This window comes from Caenorhabditis elegans, chromosome I (genome assembly GCF_000002985.6).
Source record: "Caenorhabditis elegans chromosome I".
Lineage (NCBI taxonomy): Eukaryota > Metazoa > Nematoda > Chromadorea > Rhabditida > Rhabditidae > Caenorhabditis > Caenorhabditis elegans.
Genome location: NC_003279.8, coordinates 9,715,322 through 9,731,113, shown reverse-complemented (window position 1 = coordinate 9,731,113; position 15,792 = coordinate 9,715,322). Strand labels below are relative to the sequence as shown.

Sequence of the window (15,792 nt, the reverse complement as noted above, 5' to 3'; positions counted from 1 at the left end):
GGAAGAATAGAAATATACTTTTTCATAGATTTACAGAGCAAAAAATAGCGATAATAAAGGGGAAATATATATTCTAGAACAAAAGGTCTGGGAAAAGCAACTGATTTTATAAGCAACTGATTTTGCGCTGAGAATAGTTTTAAAAATTCATGATTTCTATTTAGTATGATTAGGGCTGATAAATTCTACAGTAAATGTACGTGTCACAGAGAAAATTGAAGGTTGAAACGCGAACATTGCTAGTTTTTTTTTTCTCGCCGAACAAAACATGATCAAAGTGTGTGACGTTCTGCAATCGAACGACGTTACGATTATTGTAAGAAATATTGTTGAAAAGAAATAGGAAAAATAGAAAAAAATCGCTTAAAATTGGAAATTTAGAGAGGAAAATAAAGAATTCCATTCAATTGAATTCAAAAAACAAAAAACTGTTTGCACTGATTTTGCGTCGTGGTGGGACCCATATGAGTAAACGAGACATGCACCTTTAAATTACGGTACTTTTTGTTTTTAATTTCTCTCTCAACTGAATTAGATTTTTCCCGTTTATCATTGTTTTTATCTCATTATTAGCTATTTAATTTAAAATATTTAAACAGAACTTGCTTTTTTTTTTAATTTCAAAAAGAAAATAACGAATTCCATTCAATTAAATCCAGAAATGAAGAAATCTGTTTAAACTGATTTGCCATCGTGGCGGGACCCATACGAGTAAACAAGACATGCGCCTTTAAGTTACGGTAGTTTTCGTTTTGATTTTTCTGTCACCTAAAATTGATTTTCCGCGTTTATCTTCTTTTTTCTCCACATTTTTTTTGAAGTATTTAACATATAATATTAAAACGTAGGAAAAATTAACAATTTCGCGATAAAAAATAATATAATGCACGATCGTTTTCATTTTGAGCGCATCGATTAGAGTTTCGATGACAAGAAATTGACTAGCGGGCTCTATGGGGCCCGCTAGTAGAGGTGGGGTTGGGGCGAGTCCGCTAGCTGGCGCGGGTTCTCGGCTTCGCCTCGAACGTGCGATTGGCAATGTTTTCGGTCTCGCACCGCAGGCCTACGGCCTGCGTTGCTTCCTCTACCAGATTAGGTAGCTGGCGCAGGTTCTCGGCTTCGCCTCGAACCTGTGTGTTTGTTTTTACTGTTTTAAAAATATTTATTGTCTCCCTGCAGTACACAATTTAGATTTAGAGCGCCTGCGGCGCTCTGACCCGGCAGTGAAAGCCTACTGGCATAGCAGGCCTTCGGCCTGCTCTGCCTGTAATTTAGATTCAGAGCGCCTGCGGCGCTCTGTCCCCGCGAAGAAAGCAGACCTCAAAATTAAAAAATGTTTTATTTTAAAATTAAAAAAAAATTTAATGTATTTTTATTTGAAAATTAAAATAATAATTTTCAACCCCTCAATTACAATAAATGAACAGTTTCAAATACATTACCTCCTTTCTTGCAGGAAGAAAGGTGGATAGACTGTTTTACAGCCCATTGGGGACCTCTTACAAAAACAAATGTGGCGATGTCTATTGTTCTTCTATTAAGAGATATGTCGTAAAATATACATATCTGATCCCGTAACAGTAATTAGAGACCATATTACAGCCACCCTATGCATGAGAGGGAGGAGGCAAGAGAAAGGGGAGGAAAGAGGGGCGGGTGGGCATTGCTGAAACTTGAAAGCGCCGTAACTCAGCTCATAATAGGAATTGGAAAAAGAAAAGTATATATTTAAAATCAGCGTCAAAAGTAGAATATTATAGCATTTGAAAATTTAAAAATTGGTCAAGAATGAACTTTTGAGCTTCCTGAGCAAGGCTTGAAGCCTACAACTTCAGGAACGCGGCTCGAGGAACTCAAGACTAAAATTTTTTGGTTTGTCTCGCTTCTCATAGCAAAAATAATAAGATTTAGGACATAACATTCACATTTCAGTAAAAAACTGGTCCAGGAAAAGAGGGAAATTGAAATTTCGAGGTCAAAAATTAAATAAACTAAAATCGTTGAAAATGATCGTAGAGAGCTGTGCTTTCAGCTTGCATTCGGTATTTATGTACTAATTACGAATTTGACATAAAATCCCATTCGGTAGTGGAAAATTTTTTATTTTTCCAGCAAAAACGTCATTTTTTTTGAGAAAATTATGAAATTTGCGATTTCTGAAGTTATTTTTGACTTTTTTGTAAAAAAAATTATATTTTTGAAGAGTAAATTTCCTGAAAAATACGTTTTTCGAAAAATTTACCCCAAAAAGTGCCAAACTGACCGACTTATAGGCGAAAGAATCTCAAAAATCACTAATTTGCACACCAAAAACACCAGGGGGAATTCGCACAATTTCATTGAAAAATCGTGAATTTATGCTTTTTTCGTAACTTTCCGGTTGGATAATGAGAAAACTATTTAGAAAAACGGAATCTACGTTAAAATTTACATTTGATAATGTAAAATAAAACAAAAATACGAACGTTAAACATGTTTTCAACGCAATTTTCGAAATTCCGGGATTTTTCGAGTCCGATTTTCAAATCATCATAACTCAGTTCAAAATAGATGAAATTGCAAAAACTAAAAATTTTTAACAATCCCAGATATACAGTTACCTTATCAAAAACATTTTATACTATGACCTCTAAACGTGTGCAAAAAAAGCGACACGACACGCGAAAAAAGTGATTTTTTCGTGTTTCATCAAGAATTTCTCTTAAAAGATAAAATCAAATCAAATAACCATTTAGATAGTAAGATAGAAAAAGCGATTCTCTATTTCCTACAAAAAAGAAAATTGAAAAATGTGCAGGTACAGCAAAGTTAGACACGAAAGTGCACACCCAACTTTTTAAATTTTTTGTGACACTTTGTGCGCAAAAAGTGACGACCCTTGCACATTCCATATTTAACATAGGAAGAAGGCAGAAAAAAGGCGCCACGTAGCATTATTTAGAAACGTTCAACTCCTAGGCTTTTTATTATGTTTCCGCAGCGAAAAATGTTTTCTCGGATAATTAATGAAAATTAACAGTGAATTTGATATTTGTCTTCTTTTCTCAAGCTATCGTGATTAATTCTCCCAACGTTCGTTCCATGTTAAACACTTTTATAATTTATTATTTTCAGACATCAAGAAGAAAAGCAAACGAGCCCGAATCGAGGCGACAAAAAAGGAAAGATTATCAGTAAAAGGTGAGTTTCCTTTGTCCTTTTATCGTAGCTTTGAAATTCGAAATGATTATGACGAAATGACATTGTTTGATAGAAATGCAGCGGCTGTCCAATAGTTTTGATAGTTCTGATAGACGTTTTGATAGTTTTCAGCAGGTTTCAATGTTTCCGGCTTTATAGGATCTCTGAAATTCCTAGAATATTCCGTTAAATTAGAGTAATGACTCACCTAGAATCGATTTTCTTCTGCTTGGTTCTTCGATTTTGAAACCAAACTTTGACCTGATTGTCACTAAGACCAAGGGATTCCGCTAGTTTTGCTCGAGTCGACCCACTGAGATAGCCTGAAGTGTTGAATGATTCTTCTAGCTTCTGAAAAATGTGATTCTCAAAAACACCTATGATGAATTTTGTAGCAATCTCTTCATTTTAAAATTTGAAATGTCACAAACTTCATGATCTACATTAGATGTACAAATATGTAAAATGAAGAACCTGTAGCGATTGCTGTGACTGAATTCGAGCTTTGTTTTAACTTCTTCTCGAACGATAATCGTTTTTAAACAATCTCAACAGTTTCATTTTCTGCCTTACCTCTAATTGCTCATCGGTGAATACAGTACGCGGTCTCTTCGGTCTCTCCAAATCAAGTTTTGCTGGAATTTCAAGCATCTTCTCTGAACCATTAGCACTCTTGATGCGAATAACTCGTATGAACTCTGTATCGGCAGAAGGCATAGTTGAATCAAGAAAATAAAGTGTGAATAAATGGAATGAGCTGAGAAGAGCAACATATGGTACATCACAGGATGATACTTGAAAGTGGGTGGGAACTAGCAGGCTGTCAGCAGTAATTACTCCAACGTATTGTTAATTGTATTCTTGGAATAAGGATAAGAAAGTGCCAAGTTTGAATAGAAACAAAACAAAACACTTTTGAATTGACTCATTTGACTGAGAGTTGCAAGATATTTGATGCTTAGACTGTAAATAATTGCATTAAAAACAATAGGAAGCTAGTGCATAGGTGAATCGCTAATATCCCCAGGATATTTTTTTATTCAACTATTCCGTGACTCCAATTTAGTATAAAGCTTTCAGGCTGAAGGCATTTTCACCTGCTGTGTGATTATTCTTACCAGTTTAAAACTTGAAATTATAGTACCAAAAAAATGGTGTCTGTTTTTTGATTTTTCCGGGGAAAAGGTTCAATTTAAAAAAAAAGAAATTATTTATATTTTTTCTCTTCGAAAAATCAACATAATTTTGATAAATCAATAGTTTTCCCCGGGTCCCCGGGTTTTCGTTGTGAATTTTTAATACATATTGGATTTTCTGTAAATTGGAAGATTAGATATATCCAGACAATTTTATTAATGGAAGTGAACTAAAACCTTTTCCCACTGTTTGATTTTGGGTGATCCGTTGCGGAATCCGTTCGTGCTCATAATCGGTATTCTGTAAATTTATTCAAAATCTCTATTGTTCCAAAAATTTCCCGTGTCGTAGCACATTTTGGTTGTTTTTTCCCGCAAAATTTTCATCTTCAGACATCTATGTAATATAAGAAATTTTTATTCTTCAAAAAACCCTTTCCTTGTGTTTCTTATTCCCAGAGTTCCCCATAGTTTCGAATATATATTAAGGTGTAACACAGACATAAAAATAAGAATAAATAATTTTATTGAACATCAACGCCTACAAAAAGCTGAAAATAATGATATACTGACACATTAATAATATATTATGTAACAACTCCGGTTCTGAAAGTTGATTTTTTTGAGACAATCACACCAGGTAGAGGGTAAGAGAAAATGAAATTTATATATGATTTTTGGAAAAAAAAAGAACTGAGACGTTATGATATCGTCATTTTTGGTGCGAATTACCATTTTCAAATCAAATTATTTTTGAGTAGATATAATTGAAAAAAGTTAGGTTGAAACACCTAAATACGCTAGCGGTACCTTACAGATACTTTTAAAATTTTGAAAAAAAAACGAGAAGTGTGCCAAAAAAGCAGGAGAACTCTGTGTGAAATGAATGAGGGAAACAAAAATTGATTTTCTGAAAAGATTAAAATAATATGGGTAATAGAAAGAAATATAACACTTTGTACACGTTTTTGTGAGAAAATAGGATTACAAATTAGTATATCGTGAAAATGAAGAAGAAGCTGGCAGGAGATGTGGATTATGATGGACTAGAAGAGTCTGAAGAGACTGTGGAATTACATGTATTATCGATCGATTTGGAAGAGAAAATAAGGTCAAAATATGCAGTGTTGGGTGGTTCGAGATTGTTAATTTTGAGAAGAAGTTCATTGATAATACACATATCAAATGGTTCGCTTCGAAATATTTAAATTTGCGTGTAAAACCGATGCAGAGGATACTGATTTCCCTTTTTGATGGTCGTTATTTGATTTGGTTTTTTTTTTGAGAAAGAAGAGGGAAAAGTGAAAAAGAATATACAGAGAGACGCAGACACGTACGTACACGCAGAAAAGAGAAACGAGATGTGAGAAGAGAATGACGTCATTCGGGATCCGGTCTGCAAAATAAAGAAATGAGCTGAAGAGAGTAGGTCATGAGTTTAGCTTTGATGGATTTGAGTCATTAGTCTTTGGCCAAAAAATCTCATGGCAACTGCCAAGACAGGAGATTTAAGCACCAACAGGTTACAGAAAAAATGATTGGGAATACTAACTCAAAAAAAACTAGCCGATATTTAAAGGTGTATATCGCCAGTTTATCCTATTTGAACAAAAGCTTAACTAATATATAAATTTAACAGTTTTGGAGTTAATTGTTCGTGTGGTAGGATTGTCCCATTTTAATAGATTTTTCTGACATATTTCCACAACTTACTTGACCCCATGAGCCTGTCGAACTGGCAGCGAGTCGGACGATAGCTGTTTTGGGAGAACTTGACCAGTCCCGATGGAATCTTGCGGCTGAAGATATCAAAGTTTTCATACATAATTTCCTGGAAAATCTTGCCTTTGCTGGTTTACTCGTTGCTGGTTTTTTAGTTGTACCCATGTTGAATACGAAGTTGCGCCACCCGAGTCGCTTTGTTCCGTGCTGTTGCGCTGCTGTCAATACTGCTTTGTAGATTTGGGATCGGACGAAACGTGGATATGAATCCTTTGCCATCAATGTGAACACGTGCTCTTCAGAATGATAGAATGCGAATCTCATTTGTGAAGCATCTTTCGCTTTCGAAATACACTCCAATGTCTGATCGAGGGTTCTATTGTCTACATTTACTTGTGCAGGTGCTCCTTGAGCCAAAAATTCTTCTCGTATTCTTTCAGCTTTCTGGTATATCTGCTCATTCGGTGCATATTTCAAATCTTGTATCGCTATCCAGAACCGTATATTTTCCGACGAAAATTCGGATTCTAAAAATGTTTCGAGCACTTGCCGTCCTATAGGATCTTTCACAAGCTCTTGAACAGAAAGTCCCCATCGTTTTACCCGTTTCTCGGTAGGGATCTCGGCACTTGACCTGAAAAAGTATTTGCAATAAAGATTAAAGATTAAATAATAATTTACGTGTCAGTAGGCTGATTCCAAAATGAAGCTTCATCACTGATCCATGGATTGGATGGTTGTGGAGGGTGAAGGAATGGATCGAATTCAGCTCTTTGGTCAACCCACGTCACCATTCTGAAACACGAATTATTTAATTGAATCTATTGTCTTTTGATATCTGATCCATTATCAGTTCGAAATTCAATCTTAATAATACATATTTTGATTCGATTCAGCTAGGAAAAGTTTACAATTGGATTGAATATACTCACGTATCCGATGCTTTTAATGCTTTTAGCCATGGCTTTGTCTTGATTGCAAATCGTAATCGATCCATAAGACATCTATAACCTTGTGCATTCTGCCGTCGTATTTTCTTTTCTATTTTCATATAAGGGTCCTCTAGGAAATTTGGTCCACCACGACTTGGTTTTCGTATCTTCCAAAACGCTCGTTCTTCTGAATCGAACACTACCTTGTCCACTTTCTTTTTTTCTTTTTGCTGCTTCAATTGAAGCTCAGACTGTTGAACGATGAAAGCCCACATGTGTGCGAGAACATCGGCAAGTCTGAAAATTTATTTTTGAATGCCATATGTATTGAAAATTCAAAATACTTTTCTATCACCAGAGATAACTTTCAGATTTCGAGAAAGATAACTCAATAATCTAAAAAAAATTAAATTATTATTTCGATTTTTCATTCTGCAGCGATGCACGTTCAAAAAATTAAAAACCCAATTTTTAAAAGGTTAAAAATAATAGCTTTCGACTCCAAAACTGAAATCATAAAAATGCCAAAACTAATCTCTGTACACTTTGACATTTTTCGTGATCTCAGTAAGATTTCTTGGCGAAGCTTTACCAATTTATTTCTAAGTCGTGAGGATTGTTCAATATTTTCTGACTAAATAATTTTTCCTAATGTCCGAAATAATGTCCCATACCTGTTGAATGACTCAACTTCATCTTCTTCTAACCCGTGTTTTTGCTCATTTCGGAGCAATCGCTTGTTGAGGTAAATGGCTGAAATATAGTGGATCAGATACAATAACTTTTCTTGGAATTACCATATTCAACATCCGGAACCAGTTCAGCCTGTGAAGGCCAAAAATACGGCCTTTGAAGCCTGTATAACGTTCCATCGTCTTTGAAAGGTTGGCCCTGAATTAATTTTTAATTTAAAATACTTAAGTTAAACACTGAAAAACTGCAGTCTTTAACTTACATGTTCGATAACTGGAAACATGTAACCGTGGTGAAGTAACAAACTTGCCAGATGACTCGCTTCAGCCTCATCGTCAGGAGCACCCTGTTAAAAATTAAAAATTTATTTTCATAATTTTTGTGATTTTCTTGTCAGAAGCTTTATAAGTTTTCAAATAAGTGCTCCTGCTGTATTTGAGAGGAAAGTAAACTCACTCGCTCAAGAACGAGAGCTATCAATTGCTGACCGGTGATGGCATGAGGCACGGCGATCCGGAAGTATTTATGCGTTTTCAATTGCGCACCTTCCATCACTCGCTTCGCGAGCACCTCGATCTAAAATTTTCAAAAGAAATTTTAAGAAAATTGAACTTCAAATGAAATACCTTGGTCAACGGTGGCATCATACAAAATGCGGGGTTTGAGAGCAGCGTGTCTCAATCAGCTCGACAGCTTTTGATATTTTTGAATTAAATATTAGAATAATAATCTGCAAATTGAATATTTGAGAACTGTATCATACGGTTGCAGATCAGTAAACGATGATGGAGATGATAGGAATGAAAAATAATAAAATAGTAAGGCCAAAATGCTTAGATCTCTAGTTCTCTGACTCTCTCGTTCTCTATTTCTTTCTTCTCCGGGGATGGGGGACTGCTGTGGTGCGTGGTGGGCGGAGAGGGGGGCGAGGGGGTGCTTATGTGTGTATATGTGAGCGGGTGAGGAGAGTGAGGGTTTGTGCGCGTGTGTGTGTGAGTGTGGATTTTGAGTGAGAATGTGAGACATACGACGAAGCTGTCTTCCTGAATTCAAACGCAGACAGGCAAAGTCAATAGCGCAGGCGACGAGAGCGGCGCCTTCCCTTCTCTGCCTAGTCGCCGGGTCCCCTACAGCCCAATGATTTCCAATAATCGAGCAGTCTAACGTCTCTCACTCTCTCAATTACTCTGTGGCTCCGAGAGGGCTTCGAGAGCCCTCTATGTGTGTGCATGTGTGTGTCAGAGATGCGTGAGTGAGTGTGTGCGTGTGCTGCTACTGCTGCTGCTTCTCCTTCTTTTCACTTCACGGATCGATCTCGTCGTCTCGAGTTGTCACAATCAGCAGTAGAAGCAGTATTCCAGGCTTCTTCTCATTCTTCTGCGTCTCTTGTGTCCACTTCTTTCCCCTTTTATTCAATTTCGATGTGCTACGGCTTCGAAGACGACGACAGCGACAACGAGCTTCTTCTTCTTTTCCCTTTAACATCTCAGTCTCTTCAACATGTATATGGTGTGTGTTGCTTTTTGGTAGTGGTGGTAGGCGAAGGATACTACTACTTTCTACTCTTCCCCTCATCTAGCTTTTTTTTTGGAGAAAAAATGTCAAAAAAGTGAAAAACGGGTTGATTGTTTCGTATTTCAACTATTGCGAACATTGTCAACGATCTTTGATTCTGATTTTAATATTCGTTCAGGGCATTGAAAATTGATTACACAATAGTTTCAGTAATCTTTTGGGATATTTGACTGCTCGGTTTTCTTCTGCAAATGGATCAACATTCTTCCGTCGATTGCTGATTCTCTTTGAAATTTTCAGTACTTAAAAAAAATTTGGGAAAATCTCAAATCCGCTTAAAATCCGCTTAAAATCTGCTAAAAATTTTGAGAAATCTGTACAGAATTTAGGCATCACAGCAGGATCTACCGGTTTTCGACGTTGATTAGAAAATAAATAGAAAGTTCAATAGAATTTCCAAAATATAATTTGGGTTGTCAAATCAAAAAAAAAAAGAAAGTAATTGCGGAATAAATAAAATAATAAATTTATTGGTTTTATTAATCAGAGTTTTATGTTCCAGATTCAGAACAAATCGTCATAATAAAGAGTGATAAATTAACACATTCGTTTGTGGTTCTTCCTGTTTCAATCAATACTGATTTTCAATTTTCCGATGGGAAATTCATGCGAATCGACCTCCGATCATCTTTTCGCTCGCAGAGTTATCATCTTTCATTTCCAATAGAAAAAGACGGAGAAACTTGAATATAAACAACCCATAAACTGTGTATTATATTGCTGGGAAAACTGAATAGGTTCGAAATGTGTTGATGGATACGGTGTTCAATTCGGTGTTTGCACACTAAAGAGAGATAGAGAGAACTGGCAATAGGAGAGTGACGAGACAACTAGACGGTCACATCGTATTTGTTCATCACGTTTTACTTTTTTCCTGATTTTACTACCATTTAGCTTGGCTCTGTAGTTTTCTTATCGTTAAAGATAGTTTTTTTTGAAATAAAAATGCCAATTTTGGTTTTATTTCAGAGAAAATCGGAAGAGAAGCGTCGTCAAAGACGTAAAACGTCTCTTTCGAAACAAAGTGACGATGGCGACGACGACGTTTTACACGAAACAACGATGTAATTGGATAGAAGGAAGAGATGCAAAAGTTGATGAAGTTATGAGAGAATGGATGCATAAGTAAACTATTCTGAAAATCTTAAACTAATATTTTAATTACCTTTTTACAGATTCTGCACCTTTCAAGATGTCAAAATTTGTGTTTCAACATTTAATGTGAATGGAAGAAGCCCATTGTCAGTTTTCCCCACATGGTTTTCTCAAAAACCCGAGGATATCGCAGAATTTTATGCTGTTGGGTGAGTTTTACATGCTTGTTTATGAAGTATATTCATTGATAAGGAAGTATTCTTGATAAGGAAAAAGTAGTAATGAATTTTTAAAAAACAAACACGCTAAAGTATTCAATCCACTAAAAATTTCAGTCTTCAAGAAATGGATCTTTCCGTTGGAACTTATATAATTGACAATACAAAGAAAATGGAAGGATGGGTTGATGCGATTCACTGTTCTTTACCAGGAGGACGAACGCAATTCAATGTGGTGAGCAGTTTATTGAAAATTGGTATAAAAATATATTCTGTCAAACGGAAAAAAAATACAAGTTAAAAAATTCTATTAATATTGTCCAGACACAAAACAAAATTTTGCAGGCGCCAAAAATAACGGTACACTGTTTGCCGAATTTTCATTGATTTTGCATAATTTTTCAATAAAATTCATAAAAAAGTTTTCAAATATAACAATAAAATATTATTATCGAAAAACTGCCTCAAAATCGATTAAAAATCTGCAGAAATGAAAGTTTGCAACCACAGTAGTTTTTAAAGGCGCACACTTTTTAGCATTTAACAAAAGTTTTGAAAATCTATCTATCTTTCACTCTTAATAAGTAATAATCAAATTTTATGATTTTTTGAACATATCGATTGAAAAGATACTCAAATCAACAAAAAAAGCTGTTCCAATGTACCGATTTTTTGAAAATTGCACTGGAAACCGACCAAAAAGCCAAAAAAAAAGTTGTGAATCTATTCAAAAAAAAATCTGCAAACGTACCCCATTATCTATCTTTTTTCAGGTAGGATCAATGCGTCTCGTTGGAATATTTGTAATCGTTTTTCAAGCGGTTAATAGCAAAGTACGAGTCAGTGATGTGAATGTGAAATATGTTGCAACGGGAATATCAGTTCTAGTTAACAAATTGGGTAATAAAGGAGGAACAGCAGTTTCAATGAAAATGAATGACACTTGGGTTTGCTTTGTGAATGCTCATTTCGCAGCTGGTAACAATGAATTAGAACGGAGAAATCAAGATTTTCGAGATATTTACAATGATATGGTATTTTATCCGAGAAGTCAACAGGAAGGTTTGGTGAGTTGATTTTCATTTAAAAAAAAAAGAAACTTTTAAACTGAGGATTCTGCTTTAAAATAACCAAAATTATTCTCATATGCAAAGCGAAAAAAAAATCGAGAAAGCAATGAAAAATCCAACTCAAAAAATTCGATTTTTCTATTTTTTATTTCGGTTTTTTCAATTATATAGCAGATTAACCAAAAATGAAAGTCGAGCTTTTAAAAGTTCGATTTTTTGTTTTTGTTCTGTGATGTCTTCGAATTTAAATGTTTTAAAAAACAAAATCAAACAGTTAATCATATTGTAAAATATCTAGAATTCAAATTTTCAGCGTGATCGTCCTCTTGAAGTTCCAATAATGTGCCTCTATGATCATGATGTCGTTTTCTGGTTTGGAGACTTGAATTATCGATTAAACACTGATATGTATGGAATTTCAAACGACGAAGTTCGACGAATAGCTTCAAGTGATAAATTTGCTGATTTGCTCCAACATTGTCAGCTCCGCGAACAAATGGCTCGTGGTACCGTTTTCAAAGATTTCGAAGAACCATCAACGTTACCATTTCGACCAACTTATAAATACGATTGTGGAACGAATACATGGGATACAAGTGAAAAAGGAAGAGTTCCTGCATGGACTGATCGAATTTTAACATTTAAAAAGTATCCACAAGTTGGATTGGAATCAATGTGAGTTTATATCAAAACTATTATTTATAAAATATTATTTAAATTTAAAAACTAGAAAAAACTCTAAATTCGAGAAAAAAAGAAGAAAGTCATACATTTTTTTCAATTTTTGCAGCAGAAATATTTTTGCTAACAATAATTTAAAAAATAGGCTGTCGTTTTTTGGGAAAAAATTGAAAAAAAAAATTGTCGGACCAAAAAACTGTATTCGAAAAATTTAGGTTTTTAGTTTTGTTTTTAGATCGAAATATTTTATGTGGCAGTCTTGATTTCATTTTTGATATTTCCTGAACACTAATTGTGTTGTTTTCACAATATTCATCATAAATATAAATAAAAATCAGTGAAAGTTTCATTTACAGCCGTCCTATGGTGAGTATTGATACAATCACAATATCCGATCACAAGCCAGTACGAGCCATGTTCAATTTGAAAGTAAAGAAAATCAATGAAAGTGGAGCGAATAATGTATACGAGGAGGCAATACGAGAAGCTGATCGACGAGCAAATGAAGAATTACCACAGGTTCAATTAAGTCTAAATGAAGTTGATTTTGGAATTGTCAATTATTTGGAACCTAAAACACGTAGTGTTATTGTGCAGAATGTTGGAAAATCAAAGGTGAGATGTATTTTGTGTTGAAGATTTTTTTTTTTTAATTCAAGAAAAAAAGAGAAATTTTCTAATTAATTTTTTTCGGCGTTTTTTCATCCGAAGAAATAACTGTTTTTGAGATGTCCAAAAATGTAGAAAACTCCGAAAAATCATTTTTCTTAACACGATGATAATTATATTAAAAAATACATCAATGTATTTTTCGACATCACAAGAAGAAAATATTAACTAGTTTCAATAGAGTTTCCCTAGACAATTTAAAAAAGTCTTAAAATTAAACCTCAGAATCATGATTTTTGAAATCGTATTTGCCAATACTTTGTTTCACTTTATAGTCGTGTTTTCAAAATCGATATTTTCCTTTCTCTAACGTTCCACCGCGTACACTGAATCACACGGGTTCACTAACAAATCTCTGCGTAAATGGAAAAAAACATTTATTATTGAAAACGATCACTTGAATCCTCATCATATGACCTCCTTTTGTGTAAATAAATTCAGTGTCCAGTACCAAATATAAATAATATTTTGCAGGTGCGCTTCTCATTCAAAGTTCGTCCAAACGCTCGAAATAATCAAGAGATTTGCGAGAAATGGTTAATGGTAAGTAAAAGTTTAAAGTATTGTCTTTTTGAAAAGAAAAGAGAGAAAGTAAAAAGATGGTTATCTTTAACTGTAGTACTGCATATTCATTCTTTTTGTTCAAGTGACAGAAAAGAGGAGAAAAAGCAAGACAATAGTCCGGTTAAAGATAAAAATCTGAAGCTTCTTCCCCTTTTCTCTGTTCTTTTCGAGAATATTCATTCTTCTTAAACATTAAATTCTGTTTAGGTGACACCTACTCATTACCAGATACCACAAGGATCTTCTATGGAGGTGAGTTCAAAAAATGTTTTCTTTATAAATGTGAGGAAACCTAGTTTTTCTGATTTTGTTAAACTGTTTAAAAAAAAGTTGCGTGTTTGGTTTTTTTGCCCAGAAAACAGTCTCAATACATAAAATACAACAGTGAAAATTTATAGAAAGTTTTTTGATGGTTTTTAAAAAATAACGATGAAAAAAGTAAAATGTCCAAGTTTTTCGACAGAAAAATGCCTGAAAAATTCGATGTAATAAAAAGTAATTAAAAATGAAGAAAAACGCAAAAATATCGAAACTTATTCACAAATTTGCCCGAGAATTCAAAAAATTGAAAAAATAATTTACAGTTATATTTGGCATATTGAGACTGTTTCATGTATTTTCTGGACAAAAACCATCGGACACTATTGTATAAAGTTTCTTTATTCAAACTTCAATTAAAATAGTTTTCGCTCTAATGATCTGTTTCGTGGTAATAATTTTCTGGAGAAAAGTGGATTATTTCAGATCAGCTTAACGGTATCAATAAGCACGGATATTGTTCGACGAATTCAAGATTTGATTCGAAATGGGCAGCTCCAAGAAATTCTTGTCTTACATTTAGAAAATGGACGTGATTATTTTATTCCAATCACAGCAGTTTATAACAATTCATGCTTTGGAAGTACATTGGAGAAACTTTTATCAATGAGACCAAAAAAAGAAGTTAATCTCATCGATTTTGGAGATTTCTCGGAAAATTCACTTTCTGACAACTGTCCTCCAAATGTTCCTCGAGTAATTTATCGGCTTGTGATGGCTCTTCGAACACGTGGAGCAGTTCAGTTAAATATTGAAGAAGAACAGGACAATGAGGTCTTTAATAGAATCAGATCTGCACTTGAATCTGGACAGCCCGACGATTTGAGTGAGTTTTAAAAAATATTTCAAGAATCGGGACTGTTTCCGGAATTTATTATTTTCGAGAACGGAAAAGAAAAGTTTTTTTCAAGTTTGGAAAAAATCGAAACAGTTAAAGATTTTGAGCATATTCCTACAATTCCGAGTGCCATTTTTTGCATGAAAAAGTGCAAAATTAAATTAAAAAATTATGAGTTATCGACAGAATTGTTTCTTCATTTTTCCGCCCACTTTTGTTATAAAAAAATAGATTTTTTGAAAAAAAGCACCGAAAATTCTAAAAATGTTTACCTAGAAATGTTCATGTTCTGGATATCAACGATTTTGTTTAATATTTTCTTTATTTCAGGCCAACTTGCATCTTCTTATATGTTGTACAGCGCATTAATACGATTGCTCGACTCTCTGGATGAGCCTATAATTTTGGAAGGAATGTTCAAAATCATTCATAAAGAAATGATAAAATATCGAACCGATGCCAGACAGTAATATTTTATTTGAAAAAAAAAATTGTTCTAATCAATACATTTTCAGATTATGGACCGTTGTTCGATCAAGTCTTCCCAAACAGAATCAAGCAGTTCTCGAATTGATATGTCTGATGCTCCGAGAGTTCTTTAGTCAGAAATACGAATTGAAAGGTGTTGTTGAATTTGAAGAATAATATAATTTAGTAATTTTCAGATCAATTATCACTTTGGGCAACTGTATTATTCCGGCACGATATTCAAGATGAGAAAATGCATGGAATGTTCTCAACTATACTACAAACTATATGTGACTATGCTCCTGATGTTGCCTTAGGATAAAATTTTCTTACGGGGTTTATCAGACTTTACAAATCATTTTTTAAAACTTTTCTAAACAAACGGGTGTCATATCGCATTTTTCAGTTTTTTTCGTTATTAACTTAATTTTCTTGATGTTTTATTCTAAACTCTTCAATTAGGCCATTACATTCATTCTTGATATCCTGTTTAATTTTATTTGCCATATTGTATATTCTTAATTATTTTTGGTTGTTCCTTGTGATATTTCTATTTGCCCCCTGTTTAAAACAATTTTTCATAGATTTTGAGCTAAAATCGTTTCGCATAAGTTATAAATCTACCTCACGTTT

At 34.0% G+C, this 15,792-nt stretch overlaps 3 protein-coding genes and 2 non-coding genes across 7 annotated transcripts; 2 read left to right on the top strand and 3 right to left on the bottom strand.

The window, feature by feature from the left end:
- Positions 1 to 3,079: 3,079 nt before the first annotated feature.
- On the bottom strand, positions 3,080 to 3,945 carry ceh-5 (Homeobox protein ceh-5). Its single transcript, NM_060185.5, has 3 exons — positions 3,754 to 3,945; positions 3,389 to 3,531; positions 3,080 to 3,344 (listed from the first exon to the last, which is right to left on the bottom strand). The coding sequence occupies exons 1-3, from the start codon at positions 3,895 to 3,897 to the stop codon at positions 3,227 to 3,229; spliced, it is 405 nt and encodes a 134-aa protein (NP_492586.2). The 5' UTR covers positions 3,898 to 3,945; the 3' UTR covers positions 3,080 to 3,226.
- ocrl-1 (Rho-GAP domain-containing protein) lies at positions 3,108 to 15,792 on the top strand (the record flags this gene model as incomplete). 2 transcript variants are annotated; one of them, NM_001375161.2, is made up of 13 exons in its annotated part: positions 3,108 to 3,180; positions 10,208 to 10,363; positions 10,414 to 10,542; positions 10,669 to 10,786; positions 11,325 to 11,618; positions 11,935 to 12,296; positions 12,659 to 12,917; positions 13,446 to 13,514; positions 13,743 to 13,787; positions 14,280 to 14,679; positions 15,022 to 15,157; positions 15,207 to 15,313; positions 15,357 to 15,792. In NM_001375161.2, 12 exons carry the CDS (start codon positions 10,269 to 10,271, stop codon positions 15,479 to 15,481), a joined length of 2,139 nt encoding a protein of 712 aa, NP_001361846.1. The 2 variants fall into 2 exon arrangements, with proteins under 2 accessions (NP_001361846.1, NP_001122421.1); NM_001128949.5 differs by lacking the exons at positions 3,108 to 3,180; positions 10,208 to 10,363; positions 10,414 to 10,542; ... (2 more) ...; positions 11,935 to 12,296; positions 12,659 to 12,917 and having other exon boundaries at positions 13,512 to 13,514; positions 15,357 to 15,481.
- eat-16 lies at positions 4,830 to 8,398 on the bottom strand. 2 transcript variants are annotated; one of them, NM_170912.6, is made up of 10 exons: positions 8,290 to 8,398; positions 8,120 to 8,239; positions 7,926 to 8,009; positions 7,768 to 7,861; positions 7,645 to 7,723; positions 6,971 to 7,267; positions 6,720 to 6,833; positions 6,200 to 6,672; positions 6,030 to 6,147; positions 4,830 to 5,712 (listed from the first exon to the last, which is right to left on the bottom strand). In NM_170912.6, exons 1-9 carry the CDS (start codon positions 8,308 to 8,310, stop codon positions 6,134 to 6,136), a joined length of 1,296 nt encoding a protein of 431 aa, NP_740905.1. In that variant the 5' UTR covers positions 8,311 to 8,398; the 3' UTR covers positions 4,830 to 5,712; positions 6,030 to 6,133. The 2 variants fall into 2 exon arrangements, with proteins under 2 accessions (NP_740905.1, NP_740904.1); NM_170911.6 differs by having other exon boundaries at positions 6,030 to 6,115; positions 6,162 to 6,672; positions 8,290 to 8,393.
- Positions 8,690 to 8,912, top strand: C16C2.7. Its single transcript, NR_050423.1, has one exon. It is a non-coding gene; the product is annotated as an Unclassified non-coding RNA C16C2.7 (non-coding RNA).
- C16C2.8 lies at positions 8,734 to 9,018 on the bottom strand. The gene has a single exon (NR_050422.1). It is a non-coding gene; the product is annotated as an Unclassified non-coding RNA C16C2.8 (non-coding RNA).

Excerpts from the sequence above, each read along its gene's own strand:
- eat-16 (NM_170911.6), bottom strand. The coding sequence starts at position 8,310 with ATGATGCCACCGTTGACCAAG. Across the intron at positions 8,010-8,119 it reads TAGCTCTCGTTCTTGAGCGA|GGTGCTCCTGACGATGAGGC; the intron begins GTGAGTTTACTT and ends AATTTTTAACAG. Across the intron at positions 7,862-7,925 it reads TGTTTCCAGTTATCGAACAT|GGCCAACCTTTCAAAGACGA; the intron begins GTAAGTTAAAGA and ends AAATTAATTCAG.
- ceh-5 (NM_060185.5), bottom strand. The coding sequence starts at position 3,897 with ATGCCTTCTGCCGATACAGAGTTCATACGAGTTATTCGCATCAAGAGT. Across the intron at positions 3,532-3,753 it reads TCACCGATGAGCAATTAGAG|AAGCTAGAAGAATCATTCAA; the intron begins GTAAGGCAGAAA and ends CACATTTTTCAG. Across the intron at positions 3,345-3,388 it reads CAGAAGAAAATCGATTCTAG|AGATCCTATAAAGCCGGAAA; the intron begins GTGAGTCATTAC and ends TAGGAATTTCAG.